General features: G+C 36.7%; 6 protein-coding genes across 9 annotated transcripts in view; 5 read left to right on the top strand and 1 right to left on the bottom strand.

Moving 5' to 3' along the window:
- Window positions 1-5363, top strand: part of LOC18587909 — a 23546-nt gene extending 18183 nt beyond the window's left edge. For both annotated transcript variants that reach the window (XM_007011959.2, XM_007011960.2), the window contains exons 29-36: window positions 127-228; window positions 643-786; window positions 1509-1597; window positions 2330-2412; window positions 2509-2624; window positions 3412-3497; window positions 4323-4422; window positions 4914-5363. In XM_007011959.2, the coding sequence (XP_007012021.2) occupies window positions 127-228; window positions 643-786; window positions 1509-1597; window positions 2330-2412; window positions 2509-2624; window positions 3412-3497; window positions 4323-4422; window positions 4914-4979 (786 nt within the window). In that variant the 3' untranslated portion in view covers window positions 4980-5363. The remainder of the gene's footprint in view (window positions 1-126; window positions 229-642; window positions 787-1508; window positions 1598-2329; window positions 2413-2508; window positions 2625-3411; window positions 3498-4322; window positions 4423-4913) is intronic.
- Window positions 6020-10266, top strand: LOC108663179 (DDT domain-containing protein DDR4). 2 transcript variants are annotated; one of them, XM_018126663.1, is made up of 11 exons: window positions 6020-6295; window positions 6402-6512; window positions 6868-6954; window positions 7044-7081; window positions 7194-7275; window positions 7507-7610; window positions 7690-7849; window positions 7924-8016; window positions 8139-8262; window positions 8900-8942; window positions 9463-10266. In XM_018126663.1, exons 1-11 carry the CDS (start codon window positions 6110-6112, stop codon window positions 10001-10003), a joined length of 1569 nt encoding a protein of 522 aa, XP_017982152.1. In that variant the 5' UTR covers window positions 6020-6109; the 3' UTR covers window positions 10004-10266. The 2 variants fall into 2 exon arrangements, with proteins under 2 accessions (XP_017982152.1, XP_017982153.1); XM_018126664.1 differs by lacking the exon at window positions 6868-6954.
- On the top strand, window positions 10908-12497 carry LOC108663467. The gene is made up of 2 exons (XM_018127685.1): window positions 10908-11206; window positions 11586-12497. The coding sequence occupies exons 1-2, from the start codon at window positions 11017-11019 to the stop codon at window positions 12260-12262; spliced, it is 867 nt and encodes a 288-aa protein (XP_017983174.1). The 5' UTR covers window positions 10908-11016; the 3' UTR covers window positions 12263-12497.
- On the top strand, window positions 12630-15144 carry LOC18587910 (putative pentatricopeptide repeat-containing protein At3g15130). The gene has a single exon (XM_007011961.2). The coding sequence runs from the start codon at window positions 12879-12881 to the stop codon at window positions 14955-14957; it is 2079 nt and encodes a 692-aa protein (XP_007012023.2). The 5' UTR covers window positions 12630-12878; the 3' UTR covers window positions 14958-15144.
- Window positions 15259-18893, bottom strand: LOC18587911 (serine/threonine-protein kinase AFC3). Of its 2 annotated transcripts, XM_007011962.2 has the most exons (13): window positions 18792-18893; window positions 18556-18677; window positions 18316-18421; window positions 18184-18210; window positions 17935-18088; window positions 17795-17843; window positions 17318-17432; window positions 17063-17154; window positions 16824-16971; window positions 16266-16330; window positions 16086-16183; window positions 15901-16006; window positions 15259-15831 (listed from the first exon to the last, which is right to left on the bottom strand). In XM_007011962.2, the coding sequence occupies exons 2-13, from the start codon at window positions 18640-18642 to the stop codon at window positions 15694-15696; spliced, it is 1185 nt and encodes a 394-aa protein (XP_007012024.2). In that variant the 5' UTR covers window positions 18643-18677; window positions 18792-18893; the 3' UTR covers window positions 15259-15693. The 2 variants fall into 2 exon arrangements, with proteins under 2 accessions (XP_007012024.2, XP_017983173.1); XM_018127684.1 differs by having other exon boundaries at window positions 18556-18893.
- Window positions 19824-21682, top strand: LOC18587912 (two-on-two hemoglobin-3). Its single transcript, XM_018128307.1, has 4 exons — window positions 19824-20239; window positions 20352-20482; window positions 21186-21330; window positions 21454-21682. Exons 1-4 carry the CDS (start codon window positions 20103-20105, stop codon window positions 21548-21550), a joined length of 510 nt encoding a protein of 169 aa, XP_017983796.1. The 5' UTR covers window positions 19824-20102; the 3' UTR covers window positions 21551-21682.

A 21750-nucleotide genomic window follows, 5' to 3' on the forward strand; every position in this document is an offset into this window, starting at 1 on the left:
CCCCCGCACCCCCCCCCCCCCCCCCCCCTCTAAAAAAAAAATCCTGAATATATGGTAATTGTTTTACATTTTCTATTGTCAAGCAAAGTTTTTCATTGATTTTCTTAAATTTATTTGATGGTTCAGGTAATCAAGAAGGACCATGTTGCAGCTGGACTCTGTTGTATCCAGTTATTCATGAATTCTTCTTCTCAAGAGGAAGCTATCAGACATTTGGAACGTGCTAAGGTATCTCATTATGACCACTTCCTTTTTCTTTATATTCGGGGATCTGAAATGCCTAGTTATATGTAAGAGAATCTACTAGAAAACTAATGATAGAGTATATTGATGTTCAAAAAAGTACATGTTCAGAAATAAGCAACATGGTAGTGTAAATTGATGTTCGAAAAAGTATATGTTCAGAAAAAAACTACATGGTAATGTAAATTGATGTTTTAAAAAGTTTAATTATCCCAAAAGAAGAAAGATGCTCCAAAAACTACAGTATGGTAGTAATATGGTCAATGTATAAAAATGTACAAACTATCAACCATATAGATATCTTAGGCATGAGTAAGGCTAGTTGTTAAACTTACAAAATTACATGAAACTGAATACTGTTAAATGCTCTGCTGCTACTCACCCTTCCATTTGTTGTAGATGCATTTTGACGAGGGATTATCAGCACGATCCAAGGGTGGAGAATCTACCAAGCTTGTCATGAAGGGTGTCAGAGGAAAAAGTGCCTCTGAGAAGCTTACAGAAGAAGGACTTGTCAAGTTTTCAGCTAGAGTGTCCATCCAGGTACAACATCTCCAGAAAAGATATTCTGCTTGTGGTAAATGGATTTGGGAAAGGCTCAAGGCATACAATTAAGCATTTTGCTTCTTGGAAAGAATTTGATGTGCATATTCTTAAATAATAAAAAGATTAGTTCCTTCATTGAAGAAAAAATTTCCAAGTATATGCTGAAATTGTGGAACACATATTAGAATTCTCTATAAATACAAACAAGGAGATAATATGGTTTTCACATGTTTATGGGTGTGGCTGTGGCTCTGCTATTTTGCTGAAAGTCTGAGTACACATATTGTTGCCTGGTGTTATGATGAAACCCCACCTCTGCGTACCCCAAAACATTTATAGAATATGAAAACCAATATGGAATGAAATTTATGCAGCGAATTTATGAATGTGGTCAAAGAATCTTTTTTCAGATATCACCTAGTGTTTTTTGTGCATGAACAACTCCTTACTACATCACAGTAAAGCTATTTCTGCCTGCTGCAATAGAAGTTCTTGTCCTAGTATTATATTAGATAATTGAGATATAGCTATAAATAGTTGTCTAATGTTGCTCTTGTTGGTTTTTTAGACAATAAGTAGCTTGGATGTATATGCATGTTGATTATTGTATTTGATTAAAACTGGATTTTAAAGAATAAATACAAGCTCCAATTGCTTTAATTTAATTTCACTTTCATTGGCAAGTCTCATCTTTAGTTTAAATTTGTTGGGCTTTACAGGTGGAAGTTGTGAAATCCTTTAACGACCCAGATGGACCACAGTGGAGACATTCACTTTTTGGAAATCCAAATGATCTAGAAACCTTCAGGTTATTGTCATTTTGAATTATGGCTAGGCATCAGAGTAATAAAAAGATTTTTATGGTCTTTCTACTTTTTGGAATAGTTGGTCAACAACCAGGACACCGTGATTGGATGCTGATGTAATTAGGACACCAATAATATATTTTTAATTAGGAAGCTAATCAGAATTACTGAAGGATATTAGTAGAAGCCCAATCTTACTAGTTCAAGCCGTTGAGCAACCCAGTGGGCTAACATATGGCTCAAGCCCATCGTGAAACATGGATCTTATCTAACTCTACCCACTCGACTTCATCTGAGCCGTTACCTTGTTTTTCTCATAAGATATGATGAGAAAATACAGCTAGTTTAAATATCTCCAGATCATCACTGTATATTAATTGAAGCTTTATTTAGCATTCTGTTGTAGAAAGTTCAACTCAAAAAATAATGCATAAAGAGAAGAGGCCTTTATAATCTTTATTATGATTTGGGTAAAAATTCAATATAATATTTAGCAATCCAGGGTTTGCTAACAGTTGTGGAACACCAGTTGTCAACATTTAATGCTGAAGTATTTTTATTAAATTCTCCATGCATCTACATGAGGATGGTGTACCATGCATAGAATGGAATACTCTTACACTTCAGACTATTTCACTTTGTGTGTTTTGATACATTGTTAGTGGAGCACACTTAAAAAATTAATGAAAATGAGAATGAGAATTGACTGGCTTGTTGTGCTTGGTGCTTTTCAGGAGGAGGTGCGAGATTGCAGAAACTCTTGTTGAGAGGAACTTTGATTTGGCATTTCAAGTGATATATGAATTTAATCTTCCAGGTGGTGACATATTGGTTTCCTTTCTGTTAAGTTCTTAAAGTTTTAAGTTAATGCAGCTGTGCTTTTAACATTTGAAGTTTTCTCCACGCCTTGCAGCTGTTGATATATATGCTGGTGTGGCTTCATCACTTGCTGAAAGAAAAAGGGGCAGCCAGTTGACTGAATTTTTTAGAAACATAAAAGGAACAATTGATGATGATGATTGGGATCAGGTAACGTACTTTCTTTTGATATGGTATGGTCAATATATTGGTACTTACTAGAGGGTATGTGATAGTTCGAGTGGTTCTTACCTAAAGAAAGTTTTTAATGGAATATAGTATTAGACATTGTTAAGGTATATTTTGATAGTTCGAGTGGTTCTTAACCAAAAGAAATTTTTTAATGGAATAAAATATTAGACATTGTTAAGTTAGATGCAATGAGCCGCAAAAATAAAGAACTCAGTGCACAGACACGAATGGCACCTAATATAATTACAAATCAAAGGCACAAAAGTGCATTCAATTGACTCTGAGGAATAAATTTTCTTTCTGTTACCAATTAACGTGTACTTATGCTCTAAAGTGAAACTTTATATAAAAAGGTTCCACTAGCAACTCCTGGTCTAAAAGATCCTTAGACTACTAGCTTTGACTGAATATACTTTATATGGTCCAAAATAGTAAACAAACTTGACAAGGTGTAAAAGCTGCTTTGATTATTAGTATTCTTGATTCATTAAAATATAGAGGTGTTATAAGCACGGTTGCCTGTTTAGCTTCTTCATCTTATTTCAGCTTATTAGTCTAGCTGAGTCTAAATGCCATCTGATCCATGAAATGATACAAGTTAAATCAAATTGAGCTCAATGATGACTGTTTTAGGTATATTTGGTAGTTTTCTCATTAAAATGAAACCAGCAATTAAGTGAGCAGAATATAGGCTTTTTACCCCCTATTTAGAGCAAGATTCTTTGTTTGATGAATATGACTTATACTGTACTTTTTGGAATTATAGGTCTTAGGGGCTGCTATTAATGTGTATGCTAATAGACACAAAGAACGCCCTGATCGTCTCATAGACATGCTCACCAGCAGTCACAGGTAATTCTTTTGCTTGTTTCAATATTTCATAGTTATTACTTTTGCGTTTGTTCCAAGGAACAATAGGTCATACATGGTAGCTATTCATTTAGGTTAGGCAACTTTGTTGGATCCTCAGACAGGTGAACCAGTCAGCTAGGTAGTATTCCAACTATAAAAAATTATAAAATGTGAATGCTTTATGGACTTCTACCTGGCAATCCAATCTTTTACAACTGAGTTAGTCAATGCTGTATTTTTTAAATAGACTCATGGATGCTATGCATCTCCAACTATTCCTGTTTCATTCCTCCTTGCCTTCAAAAGAATCAAGCCTGTTTGGCTTATTCATTTAAGTGAATAAGTTGAAAAGTGTGAGGGCAACTTGATACTAAACTCCCTCCAAGTTAGATCCTTGGACCAAGTGTATCATTTAGGGAATCCTTTCAAAGTGCTGCTTAAAAATGCCATAAGTTTTCTTGTCCCGAGTTTATCAGGATAAATTCTGACTTAGTTGATAGATGGTTATTTGAATACTTAGAGTATGTTCCTCACTTCTACGCTGCTGTTATATCCATATTTCTTTCTTGCAGCAATTACTGAGCAATAGAAGACTTTGAACTGGGGTATTTAATGGGACAAGGATTCATCTTTAGTTACTTTTCAGAAGAAATTTAGCATATATATATTTTGCATTTTTCACTGCCAGTTTTGATGAATATGTTATATATTTTGCATTAAGTAGTCTTTGATTACATTATTTATGTTTATATCAGTTTCTAAAACACCATATGATGCTTTTAATTCCTTTTTGTGTGTGCTTCTGTTCTTAACTCCTCTGTGCAGGAAAGTGCTGGCATGTGTGGTTTGTGGTCGCCTAAAAAGTGCCTTCCAGATTGCTTCTCGAAGTGGAAGTGTGGCTGATGTCCAATATGTTGCACACCAGGTTGTCCCTTATTCTCAGCTGTTTTCTAGTGTCACAATTTTATGAGTTATAGTTCTTTGACATTCTTCTGCTGATTTTCCAGTGGTATCATGTGCCCTTTTCTTGTGGGCAAAAGACAAAAAAACAAGTCTAGCTCAATGAACCCGTTAATCTAATCACCTAGTAGACTCACTCACATATCACCGACTGGAATGGGGTCTATAGTTCTCCTACTGGGTAACTGAAGACATGAAAATGCTTCCTTGAGTCCTTGACTGGAGACCTTAGTTTACTCATGACACCACTGAGTTAATTGAGGTTTTATCTTTGCCCTGCTTCGGGTTAAAGCAAGGCATAAGACCTCAACAAGTTAATGCATAATGTGCCTCTGTGACCTGGATTTAATGAAATATTCCTCTGTCAATCCCCAATGATCCTGTTTAAAATGTAGAATGAAACCTTTTGTTATTAACGGTATTGATGATGAGAGATGTTCTTTGAATACTTTTCAGGCGTTACATACAAATGCCCTCCCCGTGCTAGATATGTGTAAACAATGGCTGTCTCAGTACATGTAACTTGTTGCTGAATAAACGTTCTGCTACAAAACATTGACATGGTTGCTAACTTCACGACTACAAGAACTTGAATTCACAAATTCATGGCATCACTTAAAAGGCGATGGTTACAGAAGTCACTTGATGCAAGCAGCTGACTTAGAAACCAGCGGCACTGGCGACTACTACAGGCAATTTAAATTGGTTTTTGTTGTATATATTATAAAAAAAAAACTTGTATATTTCACTTGGATTGCCATCCATAGCACTTGTAGATGGAAACTTTTTTATAGTTATGATTCATTGTGAAGTTGGTATCTTAACTTGAAACTTCAATCATAAGACTGAAGCGCAAGCAGCTAATCGAAGGTTTAAAAAGCAGATAGCTTGTTGAATTCAATTTTATTTTATTGGTATATATTATATTGTATCAAATTCCAGTAAAAAGTGAAGCAAATTAGCCTAAAAAAGAAGCAGCAAGTACATGGACTGAGACAAAACTGATAGCTTTTATTCCTTTATTTAAGGGTAAAATGTTTTAAATTTTTTTAATTTTTAGTTATAATTTTACATGAATTTATTAATTTTTAAAATAAATAATTTATCTCAAAAGAATATCTTTTACGTTAAGCACATAAGTTTAATTATTAATTAATTATTAATATTTTTGTTAGATTAATGACGTGAAAATATGAAAAAAATAATTTTATTATTTATTAATTTAAAAAATAATCATACTATATAAATTAAAATTTTTTATTTTAAAAACCTCTCCCTTACCTCTTGCTGCAATCAGAGTGTCAGATCCAGCTTTGGCTTGAGAGTGATATTTGAAATTTATCTAAATTTGAATAAAATATTAGAAGTTTTATTCGAACTTACCCTATAATAGATTGTAAATGCCCGAATCCCGATGGATACCTGAATTACAACTACATTTACCTCCCTAAGAACATTACCTTCATGACAGGGTAAATTCTGAAAAGACAGTTCCAAAAATTAACCTAACCAAGATCAAAGGTAAGATTTATTTAGGCGGGAAAATCCCAACTTTTACCCTCCCTTCCTCTTTCAATAACCTCAAACCACAACATCTCTCTAATGACCCTCTACTTCCGTGAATCTTTTATCATCGTTTTCTCTCTCTAGAAATGGTCGTTGATCGCCGAATACCGACGCCATCAACGAGCAAAATTGCCGGCGAAGCAATGCTGGCGATGAAAGGCAAGGAAATCGGCAATGACTCAGTCTTGATTTTGGACGATTTGTCTTCCGACTCGGAGCTCGCTAAGCTACGTGGCAGATGGGAATTCGCCTCGGTTCTCAACTTCCTTAATGTAAGATCGATCTTTCGTTCTGTTTTTGTTTCAGAAACGCAACGTTTCACCGTAGATTATCAGAAAACAGATATTAGTGTTTGAGAATGATCGTGCGTTTTGACAGGTTTTTGAGCCTGTGATCGGGAATGATTTGAAGCTAACAGCGGAAGAGATCGAGTTAGGACTTGTTAAACCTAATGCCTCAATTGCTGCGCTTCATATCAAACTCTTGAAGGTTCGCCTATATTCTTCTTATTATTTGATAAATATGGAGATTAATAAGTCAATTTTGTCATAGTAATACCTTGTTTTAATGCTTGTTCTACACCATGTTATGGTGCTATGAATCTAGTTTGTAATTACATTATTGGAGCCTTTATTGAAATATTTTACATTAATAGCATTAAAAACAATGACTGTCATAATGCCAGTGGAGCTACCTGACTTACTTACGGAATGGACTTGCTTTTGTTGGCAAGTGTGAAGCTATTGACTTCCTCATTTTGTCAAAATTTTCCCTATAAATAGTGTCTTATTTGGGAGTTTTATTTCTTTAAAATATCTTGGTTTATAATATTGTTTGTTGACAGGGGATACCACCTGTGAGTAAATTGTTGAATAATTCTGATGCATGGGTGACTTCACTTTGCAAGAAACTTGCCATGTGGTGGCCATGGGTGAGGCAAATTTTTGCTATTGAATATGCCACCTTCATGGTAATCTGGATGACTTTGTGATTTTTATACTCATTTGTCTATTACTGCAGGTTGCTGAAGGAGAGATTCCACTCACTGCTCACAATGGGTATTAATGACACTACTGTCATTGTTTTAACTAAGTCTGTGCTTTAATATCCTTGATGTCAGATCAAGCTTTTAATGAGGCTGTTTTGCATGGTCATTTCGTTGTTTTGCAGAGAAGAGATAACCAGATATAAAGAACTTGATCCAGCAAGTCGGTTGCTGCTCCTAAAAGCACTTTGTGAAATTCGAGCAGATGTAATTTATCTTCCCTTTCAATTCTGTCTTGTTTTTAACTGAAACTACTGATTTTGTGACTCTTTCTGTCATCATGTTCTTCCATGCATTATTTAAAATGGTTTGTTTGTGTCAGCCCATAATCAATGTCTGATTTAACTTTAGTGCAGAAAGTTTTAAGATGAATTTATGTTGGTTGTGGTAATCCTGTTCTGTTTTAACTTTTGTCTAATGGATTCTATTATTCTACAGCAACCTGATACAGTGTCATACATTAATGATGCTTTAAAAAGTAAAAAGGAAATTTCTTGCTTTCGAAAAGAGAAGATAGGGGGGAATGGAAATGTTTCATATTGGTAAGTGTTGACCCTGTTGTGGATTTTGTAAAATCTGTGCCATGATTGGTGCTGATAAATTCTCTTTTGTTCATGGTAGGTATGATGGAAATACAGTCTTTGGTTATAGATTGTACAAGGAAGTAAACAGGACTGAGCCTCAAACAAAAGCAAAGGGGAAAGCATGTTTAAAATTACCAACTGTCTGTTCTCACTGGGAAACACTTGCAGTGGATCTTAAGGAATTTCGTGGAGTTGTGGTAAGTTCATAATATTTTAATGTTTTCAACTTGAAATGTTAAGTCAATCTTTTCTTTCTTTCTGTAAATGGCAGGATAAACTCTTGGCTAGTAAGACTGCAGCAGAAGTTGCCATTGGCAAGACTATCAATACTAATACCCTTCCTGTTGTGGAGAAATTTCATAAGGTAAGGTTGAAATTCCTTTTTTCATCCTCTGGTAAAATCTTGGTTGAGCACATTGTTTCATGTGCTTCTGTTTTATTTATTGAATCTGTTGGTAAACTCATTCTCTTTATTGTGTTATGTAGAAGAAAGAAAGGGCACTGAAACAGAAGAAAAGGCAAGAGATGCTCCTGAATGGCTTGAGAAGTACCTGTGGTGCCGGGATTACCCGTTCATGTCGCAATCGTAGGCCCATCAGTTACACATTTGGTATGATGGAACTTTGCATCTACAATTGATATAATCCAATGATGTGTCATAGTTTCTTGATGAATTTCAACTTTTAACTATAAACCTGTGTAAGTGGTTCTATCTTTGTCTAGTTTAATAGCTTCCTTTCAGCATGCTTACTAGAAAACGTCAAGTTAATAACCTGAATTGTATGTTGGGTGATTGGAAATGATGAAAGTTCTACCATGGGCTTAGATATAATTGTTTTAAGTAGGTTTCACGCTCTACTTAATATTTAAAAGGTTAAAAAAAGGCTTTTAGTTCTTATTTTTTTTATAAAGTTAAGGCTCAGGCAGGTCAATCAGATAAAGTTAAATCTTGCTATTGATCTGCTCTGGTTTTGCTCCAGAGTGGTTCACTAATGTTATGCTGTTAGTCTAGCTAAACTGTAGCACTTTTTTTTATTAAATTCACGTTGATTGACTTATCACATAAAATATGTGACAAAACTGATTCTTAAATGCTTGAATTTTGCATTTGTGAGAGAGCCTGTTATTATGTTGCAGATGAATATGGGAACTTTTTAGTTTTTTTTTCCTTGACTCAGTTCACTTTCAAATTAGCTTGTGCATTTGTGCTAATAAAGTGTCATTTACTTTGAGATTTGAATATGCAGATGAATATGACCGTGCCATTGATGAGGCTATAGAACTAACAAAGTAAGATTTGTTTATTCTGATTACATTGATTGTTTATCTTTATCTTCTCAAATATCTTTATTGATATAATCATATATACTTCAGAGATGTAATTTTTGGAATGTGCGCAAATATCCTTCAATAATTTTCTCATGAAATTAGCAGATTCATTGTGTAAAAGAACAGAGTCATGCCTTTTCTGTCTGGTTTACCGAGCTCATTTTATTTTACTTCTGCAAAAGTTTGCAAATAATAGGTTCTCTAGCCCCATCAAAATATAAGAAGTGATTTAATTTGGCAAAACTGTTAAAACTGCTGGGGCGTTAATGTCTGCTGCCCTTTTCTAGACTTGTGATATTTGCTCAATGTATACTTGTTCTGTATGGTTGTGGTTCCTCTTCAACTGAAATTGCTACATGGAATTAAACAGTTGCTCTTGAGATAGGACGTTAACACCAAACTATTACTTCTACTTCAACTGAAATAGCCAATTTGGTCTGAGTGTTCTCCTTTGATGGTTTAACCTTAATTTGTGGTACAGGAGAAGGAAGACTGCTGAGGAGCAAAGGCAGGTACAGAAGCTTGCGAAGCAAACATTTACCTCCAACGGAGGTTCTGATGTGGAGGGCTCAGTCTCAGAAGGCAGTTCAGATGGGAAAGGTAACTCTATGGGTAGTGACACTGAAGATGACAAGCTTCAAGAAGCTGGTGGTGACGGTAATAAGGATGATGGTGATTATAGTAGCAGCAAGGATGGTGATGATGACACTGGTAGCGACTCAGGCAATTCTGCAGATGGAAAGGAAAATTTGGGCTACGAGAACCACGAGAAAGATGTGTCTATGTCTATGGCATCTCGCTGGAGTAAGAGCTTGTCTGGAGTTGCTATCCATCCTGCTGTGGGAACCGGAAACTTGGGCACAAAGAATAGGTTGAGGCAAAGGCCAGTTATTAACTCTGCCCTTGACATTATTGTGCCTGATTCAGAGGATGATATCTCGTTAGAACATACAAACAGTGGGATATTAGGCCCCGAAAACCTGCATAGGGATGCTGATCCAGAAGAGGTTAGTGACAGCTAAAAGTTTCAAAATTAACCAAGAATGTAGCTCAGCGAATGTGCCCAAAGTGCTTGCCCTCCAAACTTTTTTTCTAACAGCCAGGAAATTTTGATAACTTTTGTAGAGTGGCATGTTTTGTCCATTTTGGTTTCTGGATGTAATTTATGAGAATCCATGGTTCTTGAATTTTTTCGACTCTTTAGTTTGATCGAGGAACAGTAATTGTATTAATGGAAGCCAGCAAGGCTTCCTTATTCCAAATAGAGAATCACCATTCATAAACATCTTTACTGTTTGAAGAGAAAAGGTTTGGGGGTTTGTTGGGATGGAGAATTATGCTTCGATAGCACAGTGCCAACTCAATTTTCCATGCACCTTTTGCCTTTGTCGTCATTCATTTCTTGTTAATATCATCACATTAATAATTTGAATAATTATATTTTTTATATACTTGTTAATTTTAAACAAAAAAAATTAATTACAAAGTTGATGAAACGGTATATTTTTAATTTAATTATTTAAATAATAAGAAAATATTTACAAATAATAATCTGGTTCGGATATTATATATTTAAGAGTAATACTCGAACTTAATACCAATAGTGAAATCATTATCCAAATTCGTCTTAAATTTGATTATAAAATATCTTGATTTTATATAATCAAATTGGATATATACGGACCCTGTACCCATTGCCGTCTCTATTTTTGTGAGAAATTTTTACATGCTAGTGTGGTTGAGTGGTCTACGACTCATGTTCTGGCCCTTGAAAGAGGGTACATTTTCTTAAATTTTTCTTTACTTGACTCAAAACGCGACGAAATTTTGCTATTAGCCCAATGATAAAGGGACAGCAGCCCAAACGTCCTATAGACGGCAAAGCAAGGCCCAAATGTCTATCCACGGCAAACCAAAATCCATACCAAACCCAATTATTTCCTTGCTCGTGGAATCAAAGATTTCATGTATCTGCTTAATACTAAAATTTCGACGGAGAGCAGCCGCCATTCTGAAACGAAGATTTGTCGTCAACATGGCTACAAGCAACAGAGAAAGTCGGCGGAGGAAAATCGTTGAAAGAGGATCCGACCGCTTGGCTTTTATTAAGGGTCGAATCGAAAACCTGCCTTCTCAGTCGCTTGACCAAACCGACAGCGACCCTCTTCAGCCGCTGGTTCCCCACGACCAAGATCCTCCACCCACCATCGCAACTCAAGCCGCCGGTACCCGTCTTCCTCTCCCTCCCTTCGTTCCAATTTAAATATCTTTTCAAAGGGTGGTTTCAGTTTATCATGTTTTGATAATCGGAGGGGTCAATTGAGGATCAAGGTTTAGTTGAATCCTACTATTGAATATACAATGGTAACAAAATTCTATTTTTGGGAAAGTTAGTCAGAGTGTCTTTTTAGGTTTAGCTTTCTGAGTTCTTGAAAGTATTGAACTTGCTTGTTGCATGTCCATGTGCAATTACATATCCTTTGGTGGTGTCACCCAAGTAACTGAAATAACGAACAAAAATTGAAAAGGTACTATGCTAGTGGTTTTGTTGATGGATTGCATGTTCTTTTGACTAATTGCTTTTGGATTTTTATTATCATGCAGCTTCTCCTGATGCCCATGCTAAAGCCGCTAGTCCTGTGTTGCCAAAACATGATTATTTTGATGCTGGTCAGAGTCCGACCAGTGCTTATAATGGTGAAATTGGTGAGGGATCAGTTTTGCACAGAAGCGGGACGAGCATTGATTCTTCAAAATATCCTGCCTTGGATGCAAGTGTTGAGGCGAATTTATTGCCAGTTTTGTTGGATGATCAAAGTTCATTTAGTTCTACTTCAGGATTGGAACAGCAGTCAGAAACACGGACACGACAAAACAATTTTTTCACTCCTAAGCAAATAAGTTCTGCCATTGATGCATCTGAGAAGACACGCCTTCTATGTTCAGTAACTGTGGCTATTTTAGTCATATTGTCACATTTGGGATTTCCTTTTCTAGGAAACAGATTCTTAGGGAGCATTATTAGCTTTAGGCCTCTTTGCTTCATTTTGCTAACCAATTTAACGGTGGTGATTGCGAGACTTCTTGTTGGTGATTGTGGAGGTTCTCAGAGAGCTATCAGAGAAGAGAACAGGAATGCTTCCACAGAGGAAAATAATTGGGCTGAGCAATTAAGCAAGACTTTGGAGGTTGGATTGGTAGCGCAGAAGGTGATTGATGCGGTGTTCATGGATTGCAGTGTATATGCAGTAATTGTCATATGTGGAATCTCCTTCACATAGCAATTCAGCAAGCATATTTCTGTTGATTAGTTTCGCCATGTGTTAGGTGTTGTATGTTTTAGCTCCCCACTGAACTTTTCCGAGCTGAATAGATCAAGAATGATATTCTTTTGTGTACTTGTGAGTCATTTTTTTTAATATTACAAACTATATATAATAAAGTATCGGTTTGCATATCTGTAATTCTCACACTGCAATTGTGTGGTACCTGAATTGATTTACCAGATACCAGGAATTGCGGTCCTGCTATAAGATAAGGCTCTTGTTCTGTTTCATAGTTAATGCTAATGGATATCGACAAGTGAGACAATTCCAAGACATGGAATCTTTATGAGTCATTGCCTCAAACATAACTATATTAACAAAGATTGCGGTTTTAGTCCATATATGTGCTTATGGAACTAACCCAGAGACTGAGAAGTGATCCAAGCACATGATTTTACTACAAACTTAAGTTTCTCTTTTCCTGCATACCACCATATTTGTCTCCAAGAAACCACTCATGGGCATCAATTTTCCTCAATCCCTCTAAGCTCACGCAGTTTTGCAACATGGGTACAGAGTTTTTTCACTGAAGAACGGACTTGAACTGAAGTGCAGTTTTGCAGGGTAATCAATGACCCGATTGTTGTTTCCTATTTGGAGTAAGAGGCAGAGATTAGCCAATCTCTTAAGATATTGTTCAAAAAACTCATTGCTTGATCAAGGAGTTCAGGTTCATGCTGCTACCTTGAGAATGGGATTTGGTTTTGACTTAATGTTGAGCAATGATCTTATCGGTATGTATGCGAAATGTGATGAAATGGACATGGCTTGTCTTGTGTTTGATAGAATGATCGAGAGAAATGTGGTTTCTTGGACAGCGCTCATGTGTGGCCATTTACAGAATGCTAATGCCAGAGCAACATTGTCACTTTTCTGTCAGATGGTATTCTCATGTGTTAAGCCAAATGAGTTTACTTTTTCCACGAATTTCAAAGCGTGTGGGATTTTGAATGTTCCTAAGATTGGAATGCAAATTCATGGTATATGTGTAATATCTGGCTTTGAAAGTGTCCCTGTGGTGGGGAATTCAATAGTTGATATGTACTCAAAATGTGGAATCATTAATGAAGCAGCGAAGATGTTTAATGTTTTGCCGGTTAAGAGTCTAATAAGTTGGAACACGATGATAGCAGGTTATACACTTGCAGGCCAGGGTGAGAAAGCTTTAGTTTGGTTCCATAGGATGCAAGAAAATGGAGAAATCCTGGACGAGTATACATTGACAACCATGTTGAAAGCTTGTAGTGGTCTTGGTAAGATTAGGGAAGGATCGGTGATTCATGGTTATTTGATCACTAGTGGATTTCCATGTTCAGCTAAGGCAGCCGTTGCAGGTTCTCTCATCAATTTTTATGTAAAATGTGGGAACTTGGTTGGGGCTCGAAGGGTGTTTAATCAGATTGGGGAGAAGAATGTTATATCATGGAGTGCATTAATTCTGGGGTATGCTCAAGAAGAGAACTTGGGAGAGGCCATTGAGTTGTTTAGGCAGCTTCAAAACCGCAGCATGCGAGTGGATGGGTTTGTTCTATCAAGTATGATGGGTGTGTTTGCTGATTTTGCGCTTGTGGAGCAAGGGAAGCAAATGCATGCCTATGCTGTTAAGATACCTTCTGGTTTAGAGATATCTGTTTTCAATTCAATTGTGGATATGTATCTCAAGTGTGGAATACTAGATGAGGCAGAAAGACTTTTCAATGAAATGCCAGCAAGAAGTGTGGTCTCTTGGACGGTTATGATCACTGGCTTTGGAAAGCATGGTTTGGGCAAAGAGGCAATTCGTTTCTTTAACAAAATGCGATTGGATAATATCGACCCTGATGCGGTGACTTACTTGGCTATACTCTCAGCCTGTAGTCATTCTGGACTCGTTAAGGAGGGTGAAGAATATTTCTCACAGCTGTGTCATAATCGATGGGTTAAGCCTGGGATAGAGCATTATGCCTGCATGGTTGATCTTTTGGGTCGAGATGGACGCTTGAAAGAAGCCAAGGACCTGATCGAAAGCATGCCCTTAAAGCCGAATGTAGGGATATGGCAAACGTTGCTCAGTGCTTGTAGAGTACATGGAGACCCGCAAATGGGGAAAGAAGTAGGCGAAAGTCTGTTGACATTGGATAGCGACAACCCAGTCAATTATGTGATGATTTCAAATATATATGCTGAGGCTGGCTATTGGAAGGACTACGAGGGAGTAAGAGAAGTGGCGAAAACAAAGGGGTTGAGGAAAGAGGCAGGGCGTAGTTGGGTGGAGATTGATAAGGAGGTGCACTTTTTCTATGGCGGGGACAGCACACACCCGCTGATAGAGAAAATTCATGAAGTACTGACAGAGATGGAGAAGAGGATGAAACAAGAAATGGGTTATGTTCATGGAGTGAAATTTGCATTGCGTGATATAGATGAGGAGTCCAAGGAAGAGAGCTTGAGAGTTCACAGTGAGAAGTTGGCAATTGGGTTGGCGCTTCTCCATGGGGGATGGGATGAAGGAAGAGTGATTCGGGTCTTCAAGAACTTGAGAATTTGTGGGGATTGTCACGATTTCATCAAGTGTCTGTCGAAGATTCTAAAGGTAGCTTTCGTGGTGAGGGATGCTAACAGATTTCACCACTTCAAGGATGGCCTGTGTTCTTGCAGAGATTATTGGTGATTCTGTTTTGGCATTGCTGACCTATTCCTAGGCTTCAAAATCTCTTTGGTCTCCAGACGGAGAGGGGAGTCATGAATTGACTCATAAATCTTAAATTAACTGAATTGAGTCATTAATCTTACATTAACTGACATTATAAATCTCACATTATCTAGGCATTATTAAACTAGAACCGAATATTTCAGAATTCACACTATTTTCAATCTATAAATCGCTTTTGTAAGATAAAACTATAAAATCCAACGAGGCTTTTCTGATGGGGTCAAAGCAGATAATATGTGAACCACGACACACAGCAAGAAAAAAACGTCTGAACTGTTCTCCAAATTGATTCAAATATTTTTATTTGTACAACAAAATTGCTCATCTGATGTTTAAGTAATAATTTGCTTCCCTTCACTCTTATTATCCCAATGAACTCCTCCTTTCTTCCATTTTGTGCACTTCTTTTAAATAATTCAAACAGGAGCCCCACCTTTACTTCCCCAAATGAAGCCCTTTAACTTCCTTTTTCTTCCATTTTGAGCACTTCTTCTGAACAATTCAAACACAAGCCCTACCCTATACTTCCCAAAAGAAAGGGCTATTGAGGACTTCACAACAGAAGATGCAACTTCTATATTTTCACTGAAACCAACATTAACATACATATATGGGAATCTCAAAATTTGTGGCCTTCATCAGTTGTCACCCGGATATCCCAAGCATTATGAAATCATTGATTTAGTATTTCCGCTTAACTTGGATTCTTAAAAAAAGGATGATTTAGAGCTTGATGTGCTGTGAGACGTTCAGATGGATCATATTTTAATAAACCTTCCAACAGGTCTGCAAGTGAATATCTAGAGCTCTCTACATGTTGTGATACCATATTCTGCAGTTAAAAACAAGTGTTAATATCATTGAAAGGATAAACACATATCAAAGCAGGCAGGAATCTGACCTTCAGATGATCAAGCTTCTTAACAGCTCTAATACTTTCCCTAGATACTGCTCCTTCAGGCCAATTTAGTCTTGACCCCCTACGGAAATATTTTTCAGCACCCCAGCTGTATTAAACCCAAAATAGGGTGAGTCATGCAGTTACAATCAGTTAATTATGAGATCAAACATATGCTCGTAACTTACTTGGCCCTTCGAATCATATGCTCAGGAAGTGGTCCTAATACCCTCTCCATCATCGCCAAATGCTCCAAGTTCTCATGGGTCTGAAATAATGCTTCACCCTGCACCAAATTCAAGCAGCGTAAGATCCCATGTTCCACATCTAAATGACGCTAAATGCATCTGAAACAATGCAGGACTGACCATGCAGAGTTCAATAAGTATACAACCAACGCTCCATAGATCACATGGAAAACTCCAACCTAGACCTGCATCAATGTAGTTAAAAATGTGTCAAAAATAAGATATGAAAATGAGATAAAACAATGCACACTAAAAGGGTGTCAAAATAATTTTAAAGCAAATGCAGAAACAAGCTAGATTGAAAGGAACCAATAGAGAATCAAACATTGAATTAAAGATCCAGACAGCAACTGAAATCAATAAGACATAATCAAAGACATGACATTCAAAAGGAAAATGACTCATGCAATTTCCAGTTAGGATTTTCAGGGAACCACGGAATCAATCTATCTAGCATTGTTGCTTTTAGATTCTAAAAATGTGGTCCTCGAATGCGCTTCCTTGAGAGGCTTACTCAAATAGCACCTGGAAATTATCATTTAAAAGTGATTTCTTCTGCCTAATCCTAGAAAAAAAGGGAAGAGAATAGAAGAGAGACTACCCAATGGCTTCTATGCTTGGAATTAGCACACAACATTAAGAAAACAATGGGAATCTACCAACACAATAATTGGTTACCTAGAATAACCTCAGGGGCTCTGTAATGCCTTGTAGAAACAATGGAGCTATGATTCTGATTATCAAATGCAGTACTACCAAAATCAATCAGCTTAATGGCACTTGACTTTGGTAAGCACCTGAAATGCGTTTCATCTGAAGAACTCCTCTGTACCATTCGAAGCATTTTTTTATTGTCATAACTGAGTTTGTACCCAAATCTAAAATGGCATAAATTGTCAATTATAAAGGCCATATACCTTGCAGCCAGGAAGCTTTACATATTCAGATGATACAAGAAGAATATTTTCTGGCTTCAGGTCAGTGTGGATTAAGCGTAAATCATGCATATCTGCCAGATATATTAAAGCATAGAAAAAAAAATGTTAAACAAAAGGGACACAATAAGTAACCTGATGCTACCCCTGAACAAACAAAAGAGGCCAAAAAACAGAACAGGGTAATTGGTAGAAAAAGAAAGATGATAAAATAGGAGCCAAGAACAATCCACACACATGCTACAGATTCCAAAAGCTGACGTCCAAATTCCCGAACAAGATCCACAGGAAATGGGCAGTATTTATTTCTCTTTAGAAAATCAAATAAACTTGGCCCAAGCTTCTCAAACACCTGATAACACCATTAAAATGCATCCACAGGAAGGTTTGTGTTTAGTCCCAATTACATGAATGAAGTCCACAAACAAACAATAACAAAGGCATCGTAACAGATTTAACTATTTCATTCATTCACAGCACAAAGATAAGGACTCATCCACTAATTCTCCTGAAAAGCATCACAGCAAACTGAAAAGGAATGAAGCATCATGCATACTAAGAGAACAAGCAACTTCAACACTTCAGCCACAGCTTTCATAGCAAACTGTTAAGTTAACCTCTTACTTAAAATAAAATTACGAGTTCCATAATTTCCTTAAAGAAAAGGCATGAATGAAAAGAAACACAAATTGGTTAAAGAAGTTTAATACTTACGATACAAATGTGATTGCGGTAATCAAACCAATCTCGAATCTGCACACAGCTGCAAGAAGAGACCAAACCAAAAGAGTCTGTAACAGCAAACGATGAGATGAGATACAATACCTATAGACTAAAATTAGTAATACTCGTACCGTGAGGTTCCTTTATCATTCTTAGCAAGATGTTGAAGTATATCAACTTCAATCATTGCTGCATCACGGTATTTACGTATGCTTCTAACTACCTTAATTGCAACATACTCTCGTGTTTGCCGATCCCAACATTCCAATACTCGGCCAAATGTGCCTACAACACTAGCAATTTTTTGCTGAAATGTGCCACAACCAGAATCACAAAAATTAAAAGATCTCACAGCAGAGCAGAGCACTTTGACAGCTAACCTTCACCCATCTTACTAAGTATTTTATCTGACAAAACATTAACAAACCAAATTATTAATAAAAAATTAAATCCTAAACATATGCAAAAGAAAAAAATACCTGAAAATTAAGGTGAAAAAAAAAAAAGCTCACATCTTGGAGTGAGATTTTCGCCGAGATTAAAAACGTAATGGCCTTCGTGATCATCCTCCCTCTTCGGCGGCGACGAACGTTGAGCCGTCACCAGAGCTCGTTGCGCCTACAAACCCCAAAAAGTCAGATTTTTTATTTCATATCCAAGAAAACAACTTTAGCCTTATAGGGTTAGCTTTCTCCCTTCTTGCTCTGGCTGTGCCCTAACCCTAATTTTTTTCTTTTTTATGAAGAACCAACCTCTGGCCCAGATGGTGCCACGTCCCACCCAAGACGAGGCCGTTTCCTAGTTCGCGCCTTCTCCATCTCTTCCACTTCAATTACCATCGTTTAAACTTCTGGCAATCGATCCCTTTATATATCTGCAACACAGAATCTTTAAACTTCCAACAGATTTTACTGTAATCTTTCCACGAGGAAAGCAATCGGGAGATTTCAAAAACGAATTTTTTTTCTTTGAGGACAGAGGCCGTTACCCGGTTAACGGTTAGGGCTTTTTTTCACTTTACATGCGATTGGGGATTTTTGCGCGAATTTGTTAATTGCATGTAGGTTTTCCCGTTGTGATATATCTTCCTTTGCCCTTGCTTCTCTCTCCGTATGGCGGTTAACTCTAACTGTTTTCACTTTTGGGCTGGTGGGTCCGTTGGGCTACTCAGAAATTTCTTTTTGGGCCTCTATGGAGCATTTGAAACATGCAGACAGGCCCATCAACATGTAAAATGTCAAAGGTATCCCTTATTTTGTTTTTTGGAAATGAGGCGCGTTTCATTAAACACCTAATAATGAAATCATTACATTAATATCACAGGCTCGTAATATCCCATGATGCTAAATTCACGTATACCTTTTGCGTATTGGAGAGTGTCATTACACACAGCATTCGTCACCTCAACTTCATTAATTCTTGTAGACATATTTGCTTCTCTAAATTGTTGTTCCATGTTAAAATTTAACTCAATCACTGTTTGTGAGTGTATTTTTTTCTTAATTAAAAATTAAGTTATTTCGTACCTTTCATAATATCCAAGAAAATACACATAATCTGTTCAATCTCTATTTGCTACATTTAAATAAGATCTATTCAGCAATCAAGGAGTTATGATTTTTACGTGAACTTTATACTCTATCATTTGATAAAATACTTGAATCATTATTTGAACTCATGATGGGTAGTTTCTATATTCGATTATAGGCCATAATCTTAGTTTTACAGTATGATTTATGAAAAAATAAATGATTTAGGGTACTATTAATATAACAAAGGAATATACGTTAATTATTGAAAATATTTAAATTTATCTTAAATTAATTGCCTAAGGTTAAGGGATTAAGGAACAAACTTGTGAAAGTTGATACTGATATTCTGATGTGGTCATGATGCTGGTTCTAGATTCGATGTAAAATTTAACCAATAGCGTAGCGTAGGAACTCCCGACGTTGGTCCATCCCATGTTATCGACATAATGAGCTAAGCATCGGTTTCATTTAAAGAATAAAGAAAAGCAAACAAAAACCATCAGCCCGAGACAAACCAGTCACAGCCCACAGTTCTTCGCCCATTCCCAAACATAGATTTTGAGATTCTACGCGTTTTCGTAAAGCATCCAACGACCCCAAATAAAAGGCCAAAAACCAGAAAAAAAAAAGAAAAAGAAGGAGCGTTCCTTCCACGCGACCACCACGAGCCGCCTTTAAATAGTCAACAACTGGAACTGAACTGGTTCTCCGTTGCTCCTCGGTTTGCCCTTCGGACCGAACACATACAAAATAAAAAGCAAAGAGAAATGCAGTCACTGCAGGAAAAGGCTTCTGAGTGGAGTGGCGTTGACGCTGCCGATGCCTTTGCCATTGATGATACGAATTTGTTCCAGAAATTGGGACTCCAAACCTTCATCAACCTCTCCACCAATTTTTACACCAGGTTACTCTTTTCTTCTTTTTTTTTTTGGCTTTTTGAAGCTCATAACTGTCTTTTTGAACTGGGTTTTTAATGATCAAGATCTTGTTTTTTGATTGGTTGCCTTGGAAATTAGGGTGTATGATGATGAAGAAGAGTGGTTTCGATCAATATTTGCTAATTCCAAGAAAGAAGAAGCCATTCAGAATCAATATGAATTCTTTGTGCAACGAATGGGAGGGCCTCCTCTTTATTCTCAGAGGAAAGGTTAGCAAATTTGCCATTTTGTTTATACTGTGTTTGTTACCATTAGTTGAACTTTAGTTTAAGAATGAAAAACTGGGAGGAACCATTTTAAGAGTAAACATTGGAATATGGGAATCAATTAATAAACAGTAGAAGTAAGTTGAACTCTTCATGGGGCTAATCTAGGTGTTCTTCTTGATGGTTTTGGAATACCAAGATAAGACTGGGCAAAAGTAGAGTCTATCATACTCTGGTGTGGCCTTTTCAACAGATCTTGTTTGACTAAATTGTTTACTTAACTGACTTCACAACCTTCGAGCAAATTGCAACCTATAATCTTCTGGCTGTTTCATAATGTTCTCCTTGTATTCGATTGTGAGACATACGGTGAAGAAAGGGAGATCATTGCCTTAATTTTACTTCCATACTTCAGACAATTAGGTGTGTTTGATAACATTAGGTGCAGCCTTGCTTTTTTACTCTCTTTAATAGCTTTATGCTTATTCTTCCTTTATATGAGAGTGATAGAAGGATAAAACATCCCTATTGATGTTGTCCTTAGGGTAATAACAGAGAGAATAAAGTTTGAGGCTACGGGAATTCAACTTATTCTTACCACTTACTTGACGCTAATAAGGCTTCTGTCTTTTAGTCTTTCTCTTAACAATTTCTTGGACTGGGGTTTATTTTGCTCTTCTCTCCTTTCCTTGTGATACCTTGGCAGGTCATCCTGCATTGATTGGACGTCATAGACCATTTCCGGTTACGCATCAAGCTGCAGAGAGATGGTTGCATCATATGGAAAAGGCATTAGAGAGCACCCCAGACATTGATGCTGATTCAAAAATCAAAATGATGAATTTTTTCAGGTTCATATTTTATCTTCTTTCCATCTTTGTGCTAATATATGTGCTTTACTTGCCTCTGTGTTTGGACGCTTGTTGTGTTGTTCTTGTTCAAAATTCATGAGACATTATAATTTGTTTTTTCAGGCACACTGCATTCTTTCTTGTGGCTGGAGATGAGTTGAAGAATCAAAACCAACGAGTTCCATGTAAGCATGGGTCCAGCAAGCCAGCTGCAGTGTAAACTTTTTTAGCAGGAATTCCTCATTCCTTTGTTGAGAGAAAACATGGATATTGCCATTCATTAACCACTTAATTATGATAGTGTTGTAACTTAAACAACCTTTTTATATGAATAAATCATGAATTTTTAACATGACTTTGTTTTATATATTGATGAAAATATTATTGGTTGCCCATAATTTCATGTACTTGCTCTAAGCT

This window comes from Theobroma cacao, chromosome 9 (genome assembly GCF_000208745.1).
Source record: "Theobroma cacao cultivar B97-61/B2 chromosome 9, Criollo_cocoa_genome_V2, whole genome shotgun sequence".
Lineage (NCBI taxonomy): Eukaryota > Viridiplantae > Streptophyta > Magnoliopsida > Malvales > Malvaceae > Theobroma > Theobroma cacao.